This window comes from Schistocerca americana, unplaced genomic scaffold (assembly GCF_021461395.2).
Source record: "Schistocerca americana isolate TAMUIC-IGC-003095 unplaced genomic scaffold, iqSchAmer2.1 HiC_scaffold_240, whole genome shotgun sequence".
NCBI lineage: Eukaryota > Metazoa > Arthropoda > Insecta > Orthoptera > Acrididae > Schistocerca > Schistocerca americana.
In genome coordinates this window covers 84023-92677 of record NW_025725951.1, presented here as the reverse complement: position 1 = coordinate 92677, position 8655 = coordinate 84023, and the positions used below count along the sequence as shown (strand labels likewise).

Here is an 8655-nt window from a genome sequence, read left to right as displayed (position 1 = left end):
ATGCTGCGACCGTTCCCGCAAAAATATGCAGGAATGGGAAGGTAACTTCACATCCTATATTTCTTTCCTCAGTTTGTGGACAATATGCACGAAAGTAAACTGTCTCCAGAAGGTGTGCTGCCTTTGGGATATGTGCTGTCCTTTGGAGGAGGGCTGTATTTAGGAAATGTGCTGTCTTTGCAAGGTGTCCTGCATTCGCAATGTGTGCAGCCTCCACAAGGTGTGCTGCCTTTGCAAGGCAGTTGTTCTTTGCAAGGTGTTCTCCTTTGCAAGATTTTGTGCCATTGCATTCTGTCCTGTCTTCGCAAGGTGTGCTACTTTCGTGAGGTGTGCTGCCTTTGCAAGCTGTTCTGCCTTGACACAGTGTGTAACCTTCGCAAGGTTTTCTGCCTCTACTATCAGAAGTTGTGCTACCTTCACAAAATGTGCTGGCTTCTCAAGGAGTGCTGCTTCACAAGAAATGCTGCATTAGCTAGGTGTGTTGCCTTCACAATATGTGCTGCCTTTGCAAGGTTACCTTGCGGAAGCTGCATATCTGGTGAAGGCAGTCAACCTCTCGAAAGTAGCAAACCTTGCGAAGGTAGCACAGCATGCAAAGGAAGAAGACCATGTGAAGAAATAAGACACTGCAAAGGCAGTACATATTGTGAAGGAGGGCCAACTTGTGAAGGCAGCACACCTTGTGAAGCCAGTACACTGTATAAATGCAGCATACCGTATGAAGGCAGCACACATTGTGAATAAGCCGGCCGCGGTGGCCGACAGGTTCTAGGCGCTTCAGTCAGGACCTGCGCAACTGCTATGGTCGCTGGTTCGAATCCTGCCTCGGGCATGGATGTGTGTGATGTCCTTAGGTTGGTTAGGTTTCAGTAGTTCGAAGTTCTAGGTGACTGATGACCTCAGATGTTAAGTCCCATAGTGCTCAGAGCCATTTGAACCACATTGCGAAGACAGAATCACTTGTGAAGGCTGCAAACATTGCAAAGGCAGCACACATTGTGAACATAGCACACTTTGCTAAGGCAGCATACCTTGTGAAAGCTGCACAGATTGCGAATGCTGCACACCTTGAAATCACTGCAAGCATTGCAAATACTACAAATTTTATGAAGGATGCACACCTTGTAAAGGCTGCATACCCTGCAAAAGCAGCACATGCTGCAAAGGCGGCACACAATGAAAATGCAACACATGTTCAAATGCAGCACAGACTGCAAAGAGGCACATGCAGCAAAGGAAGCACATGCTGCAAAGGCAGCACATGCTGCAAAGGCAGCACACATTGAGAAGCCTGAAACACACTGGAAAGGCAGCACAAACTGGAAAAGCAGCATATACTGGAAAGGAAGAACACAGTGGAAAGGCGCAGACATTGGTAAGGCATCACAAACTGGATAGGCAACACTCACTGGAAACACAGAACACACTGCGGAGCCACATCACTTGAAAACCACACACAATGTGAGGCAGCACACGCTGCGACTGCAGCCTTACCAGTGTGTGATGCCTTTTCAGTACGTGGTGCCTTTCCAATGTGGTTCAAAATGGCTCTGAGCACTATGGGACTTAACATCTATGGTCATCAGTCCCCTAGAACTTAGAACTACTTAAACCTAACTAACCTAAGGACAGCACACAACACCCAGTCATCACGAGGCAGAGAAAATCCCTGACCCCGCCAGGAATCGAACCCGAGCGTGGGAAATGAGAACGCTACCGCACGACCACGAGCTGCGGACTCCAGCGTGGTGCTTTCCACTATGTGTGCTTCTCCAGTGTTGCTGCATATTAAATGTGTGCTTCCTTTCCGATGTGTGCTGCCTTCCCAATATGTGCTGCCTTCCCAATGTGTGCTGTCTTTAAAATATGAGGTGACTTTCCAATGTGTGTTGCCTTTCTAATATGTGCTTCCTTTGCAACATGTGCTGTCATGGCAGTATGTTCTGCCATTGCAGCGTGCTGCTGCCACAGCAGTGTGTGCTGCTATTGCAGCGTGTTCTGCCGTTGCAGCATGTGCTCCTTTCCAATTTGTGCTGCCTACCATTGTGTGTGGATTTCTAGTGTGCACCGCTTTTCTAGTGACTGCTGCCTATCCAGTTTGTGATGCATTTCCATTGAGTGCTGCCTTTCCAGTGTGTGCTGCATCTCCAGTGAGTGCTGCCTGTCCAGTTTGTGATGCATTCCAGTGTCTGCTGCCTTTATAGTGTGTGTTGCATATCCAAAGTGTGCTGCCTTTATAGTGTGTGTTGCATATCCAGGTTGTGATGCATATCCAGGGTGTGCTGCCTTTCTAGGGTGTGTTGCCCTTCCAGGGTGTGCTGCCTTTCCAGGTTGTGCTGCCTTTCCAGGGTGTGCTGCCTTTCTGGGGTATGCTGGCTTTCCAGAGTATGCTGCCTTTCCATGGTGAGCTGCCTTCCCAGTGTGTGTGATTTGCTGTGTGTGCGGCCTTTCAAGTGTGTATTGCTTTCCGATGTATGTGCAAGCATGTGCTGCCTTTGCAGTGTGTATTACCTTTCCAGCATGTGCTACCTTTCCTGCATATCCTGCCAATGTAGCGCATGCTGACATTACCACATGTGCTGCCATAGGACCACATGCTGCCATAGCAGCGAGTGTGGCTATAGAGGCATGTGCTGTTATAGAGGGAGGTGCATGCTGCCTTTGCAGCATTTGCTGAATTCCCAATGTATGCTGCCTTTTCAGCGAGTGCTGGCTATGCAGTGTGTACTGCCATTGCACCAGGTGCTGCCTTATCATCATGTGCTTCACAGCATGTGCAGTGTTTGCAGGGCCTGCTGCCTTTGCAGTGTGTCCTGCCTTTGCAGTGCATGTTTTCTTTGCAGTGCCTACTACCTTTGCAGCGTGTGCTGCATTTAAAGTGCAGGCTGCCTTTGACATGCATGGTGCCTTTCCTTTGTCTTCTGCTTTTCTAGTGTTTCCGGCCTTTCAGTGTGTGCTGCCTATCCACATTGTGACACTTTACAGTGTGTTGTTATTTCATTGTATGCTTGCTTCCCAGTGCATGCTGGGTTTCAGTGTGCAGTACCTTGCCATTGTGTGACGCCTTTCCGATATGTGCTGAATTTTCAGTTTGTGCTGCCTTTTTCAGCATGGGCTGCCTTTGCAGTGTGCACTGCCAAGTATTGTGTGCCGCCTTTGTAGCATGTGCTGCCTTTGTAGTGTGTGCTGCCATTGCAGCATGTGCTGCTGTTACAGCGTTTGCACACTTTACATGGTGTGCAGTCTTTGTAGCATATGCAGCCTTTGTAGCATATGCAGCCATTGCAGCATGTGCTGCCTTTGCAGCTTGTGCTGCCATTCCATTGTGTACTTGTTTTATAGTGCATATTGCCTTTACAGTGTGTGCTGCCTGCCGCCTTTCCAAGACAGCAAAGACAGTACGATTTCCAAAGGCAGTACACTGTGTGAAGATAGCACACCTTGTGTAGACAGCACGACTTGCAAAGATGGCACACCTTGCGAAGACAGCATGTCTTGCCAAGACAGCATGTCATGGCAACACAGCACGACTTGCATACGCAGCACACCTTGTAAAAGCAGTATGACTTACAAAATCAGCTGACCTTGAGGTGACAGCTCAACTTGAGGGGACAGCTCAACTTGAGAGGACAGCTCAACTTGGGAGGACAGCACAACTTGTGAGGACAGCACGGCTTGCAAGGACAGCACGGCTTCTGAGGACAGAACGGCTACCGAGGTAAGCACGGCTTGCGAGGACAGCACGGCTTGCGAGGACAGCACGGCTTGCGAGGACAGCTCAACTTGAGAGGACAGCTCAACTTGAGAGGACAGCTCAACTTGCGAGGACAGCTCAACTTGAGAGGACAGCTCAACTTGACAGCTCAACTTGAGAGGACAGCTCAACTTAAGAGGGCAGCTCAACTTGAGAGGGCAGCTCAACTTGAGACGACAGCACAGCTTGCGAGGACAGCACAGCTTGCGCGGACAGCACAGCTTGCGAGGACAGCACAGCTTGCGAGGACAGCAAAGCTTGCGAGGACAGCACGGCTTGCGAGGACAGCACGGCTTGCGAGGACAGCACGGCTTGCGAGGACAGCACAGCTTGCGAGGACAGCACAGCTTGCAAGGACAGCACAGCTTGCGAGGCCAGCAAGGCTTGCGAGGACAGCACAGCTTACGAGGACAGCTCTACTTGAAAGGACAGCTCAACTTGAGAGGACAGCTCAACTTGAGAGGACAGCTCAACTTTAGAGGACAGCTCAACTTGAGAGGACAGCTCAACTTGAGAGGACAGCTCAACTTGAAAGGACAGCTCAACTTGAGTGGACAGCTCAACTTGAGAGGACAGCTCAACTTGAGAGGACAGCTACACTTGAGAGGACAGCTCAACTTGAGGGGACAGCACAACTTGAGAGGACAGCACAACTTGTGAGGACAGCTCAACTTGAGAGGACAGCTCAACTTGAGAGGACAGCTCAACTTGAGAGGGCAATTCAACTTGAGAGGGCAGCTTAGCTTAACAGCACTGCTCAACTTGCGAGGACACCACTACTTGAGAGGAAAGCACAACTTTCGAGGACAGCAAAGCTCGCAAGGACAGCACAGCTTGCGAGGACAGCACGGCTTGCGAGGACAGCTCAATATGAGAGAACAACTCAACTTGAGAGGACAGCTCAACTTGAGAGGACAGCTCAACTTGAGAGGACAGACCAACTGAAGAGGACAGCTCAACTTTAAAGGACAGCACAACTTCCGAGGACAGCACAACTTGCGAGGACAGCAAAGCTAGCGATGACAGCACGGCTTGCGAGGACAGCACGGCTTCCGACGACAGCACGGCTTGCGAGGACAGCACGGCTTGCGAGGACAGCATGTCTTGCGAGGACAGCACGGCTTGCGAGGACAGCACGGCTTGCGAGGACAGCACAGGTTGCGAGGAAAGCACAGCTTGCGAGGAGAGCACAGCTTGCGATGACAGCACGGCTTGCGAGGACAGCTCAACTTGAGAGGACAGCTCAACTTGAGAGGACAGCTCAACTTGAGAGGACAGCTCAACTTGAGAGGACAGCTCAACTTGAGAGGACAGCTCAACTTGAGAGGACAGCTCAACTTGAGAGGACAGCTCAACTTGAGAGGACAGCTCAACTTGAGAGGACAGCTCAACTTGAGAGGACAGCTCAACTTGAGAGGACAGCTCATCTAGAGAGGACAGCTCATCTAGAGAGGACAGCTCAACTTCAGAGGACAGCTCAACTTGAAGGAGAGCTCAACTTGAGAGGACATCTCAATTTGAGAGGTCAGCTCAACTTGAGAGGACAGCTCAACTTTAGAGGACAGCTCAACTTCAAAGGACAGCTAAAGTTGAGAGGACAGCTCTACTAGAGAGGGCAGCTCAACTTGAGAGGACAGCACGGCTTGCGAGAACAGCACAGCTTGCGAGGACAGCACAGCTTGCGAGGACAGCATTACTGGAGAGGACAGCTCAACTTGAGAGGACAGCTCAACTTTGGAGGACAGCTCAACATAAGAGGGCAGCTCAACTTGAGAGGGCAGCTCAACTTGAGAGGGCAGCTCAACTTGAGAGGGCAGCTCAACTTGAGAGGGCAGCTCAACTTGTGAGGACAGCTGAACTTGAGAGGGCAGCACAACTTGCGAGGACTGCACAACTTGCGAGAACAGCAAAGGTCGCGAGGACAGCAAAGCTCGCGAGGACAGCAAAGCCTGCGAGGACAGCAAAGCTCGCAAGGACAGCACGGCTCGCGAGGACAGCATGGCTTGCGAGGACAGCACGGCTTGCGAGGACAGCACGGCTTGCGAGGACAGCACGGCTTGCGAGGACAGCACGGCTCGCGAGGACAGCACGGTATGCGAGGACAGCACGGCTTGCGATGACAGCACAGCTTGCGAGGACAGTACAGCTTGCGAGGACAGCGCAGCTTGCGAGGACAGCACAGCTTGCGAGGACAGCACAGCTTGCGAGGACAGCACAGCTTGCGAGGACGGCACAGCTTGCGAGGACGGCACAGCTTACAAAGACGGCACAGCTTGCAAGGACAGCACAGCTTGCGAGGACAGCACAGCTTGCGAGGACAACACAGGTTGCGGGGACAGCACAGCTTGCGTGGACAGCACAGGTTGCAAGGACAGCACAGGTTGCGAGGACAGCATGGCTTGCGAGAACAGCACAGCTTGCGAAGACAGCACAGCTTGCGAGGACAGCATAGCTTGCGAGGACAGGACAGCTTGCGAGGACAGCACAGCTTGTGAGGATGGCTCAGCTTGCGAGGACGGCACAGCTTGCGAGGACGGCACAGCTTGCAAGGACATCACAGCTTGCGAGGACAGCTCAACTTGAGAGGACAGCTCAACTTGACAGGACAGCTCAACTTGAGAGGACAGCTCAACTTCAGAGGACAGCAAAACTTGAGAGGACTGCTCAACTTGAGAGGGCTGCTCAGCTTCAGAGGGCAGCTCAACTTGAGAGGGCAGCTCATCTTGAGAGGGCAGCTCAACTTGAGAGGGCAGCTCAAATTGAGTGTACAGCTCAACTTGAGAGGAAATCTCAACCTGAGAGGACACCTCAACCTGAGAGGACAGCTGAACTTGAGAGGACAGCACAACTTACGAGGACAGGAAAGCTTGCGAGGACAGCAAAGCTTGTGAGGACAGCAAAGCTTGAGAGGACAGCACGGCTTGCGAGGACAGCAAGGCTTGCGTGGACAGCACGGCTTCCGAGGACAGCACGGCTTGCAAGGACAGCACGGCTTGCGAGGACAGCACAGCTTGCGAGGACAGCACAGCTTGCGAGGACAGCACAGCTTGCGAGGACAGCACAGCTTGCGAGGACAGCATTACTTGAGAGGACAGCTCAACTTGAGAGGACAGCTCAACTTTGGAGGACAGCTCAACATAAGAGGGCAGCTCAACTTGAGAGGGCAGCTCAACTTGAGAGGGCAGCTCAACTTGAGAGGGCAGCTCAACTTGTGAGGACAGCTGAACTTGAGAGGGCAGCACAACTGGCGAGGACTGCACAACTTGCGAGAACAGCAAAGGTCGCGAGGACAGCAAAGCTCATGAGGACAGCAAAGCTTGTGAGGACAGCAAAAGTCGCAAGGACAGCACGGCTCGCGAGGACAGCACAGCTTGCGAGGAGAGCACAGCTTGCGAGGACAGCACAAATTGGGAGGACAGCACAGCTTTCGAGGACAGCACAGCTTGCGATGACAGCACAACTTGCGAGGACAGCACGGCTTGCGAGGACAGCTCAACTTGAGAGGACAGCTCAACTTGAGAGGACAGCTCAACTTTGGAGGACAGCTCAACATAAGAGGGCAGCTCAACTTGAGAGGACAGCTCAACTTGAGAGGACAGCTCAACTTGAGAGGACAGCTCAACTTGAGAGGACAGCTCAACTAGAGATGACAGCTCAACTAGAGAGGACAGCTCAACATGATAGGACAGCTCAACTTGAGAGGACAGCTCAACTTGAGAGGACAGCTCAACTAGAGAGGACAGCTCAACTTGAGAGGTCAGCTCAACTTGAGAGGACAGCTCAACTTGAGAGGACAGCTCAACTTGAGAGGACAGCTCAACTTGAGAGGACAGCTCAACTTGAGAGGACAGCTCAAATTGAGAGGACAGCCCAACCTGAGAGGACAGCACAACGTGAGAGGACAGCTCAACTTGAGTGGGCAGCTCAACTTGAGAGGACAGCTCAACTTGAGAGGACAGCCCAACTTGAGAGGACAGCACTACTTGAGAGGAAAGCACAACATGCGAAGACAGCAAAGATTGCGAAGGCAGCACGGCTGGCGAGGAAAGCACGGCTTGCGAGGACAGCAAGGCTTGCGATGACAGCACAGCTTGCGAGGACAGTACAGCTTGCGAGGACAGCGCAGCTTGCGAGGACAGCACAGCTTGCGAGGACAGCACAGCTAACGAGGACAGCACAGCTTGCGAGGACAGCACAGCTTGCGAGGACAGCACAGCTTGCGAGGACAGCACAGCTTGCGAGGACGGCACAGCTTGCGAGGACGGCACAGCTTACAAAGACGGCACAGCTTGCGAGCACAGCACAGCTTGCGAGGACAGCACAGCTTGCGAGGACAACACAGGTTGCGGGGACAGCACAGCTTGCGTGGACAGCACAGGTTGCGAGGACAGCACAGCTTGCGAGGACAGCACAGCTTGCGAGGACAGCACAGGTTGCGAGGACAGCATAGCTTGCGAGGACAGGACAGCTTGCGAGGACAGCACAGCTTGCGAGGATGGCACAGCTTGTGAGGACGGCACAGCTTGCAAGGACATCACAGCTTGCGAGGACAGCTCAACTTGAGAGGACAGCTGAACTTGAGAGGACAGCTCAACTTGAGAGGACAGCTCAACTTCAGAGGACAGCAAAACTTGAGAGGACTGCTCAACTTGAGAGGGCTGCTCAGCTTCAGAGGGCAGCTCAACTTGAGAGGGCAGCTCAACTTGAGAGGGCAGCTCAACTTGAGAGGGCAGCTCAACTTGAGAGGGCAGCTCAACTTCAGTGTACAGCTCAACTTGAGAGGAAATCTCAACCTGAGAGGACACCTCAACCTGAGAGGACAGCTCAACTTGAGAGGACAGCACAACTTACAAGGACAGGAAAGCTTGCGAGGACAGCAAAGCTTGTGAGGACAGCAAAGC

At 52.5% G+C, this 8655-nt stretch overlaps 1 protein-coding gene across 1 annotated transcript; it reads left to right on the top strand.

Annotated features, from left to right (window-relative positions):
* The first annotated feature begins 1225 nt into the window (after window positions 1–1225).
* LOC124575390 (seminal vesicle major clotting proteins-like) lies at window positions 1226–4414 on the top strand. Its single transcript, XM_047131192.1, has 2 exons — window positions 1226–1375; window positions 3863–4414. Exons 1-2 carry the CDS (start codon window positions 1226–1228, stop codon window positions 4412–4414), a joined length of 702 nt encoding a protein of 233 aa, XP_046987148.1.
* Window positions 4415–8655: the final 4241 nt, after the last annotated feature.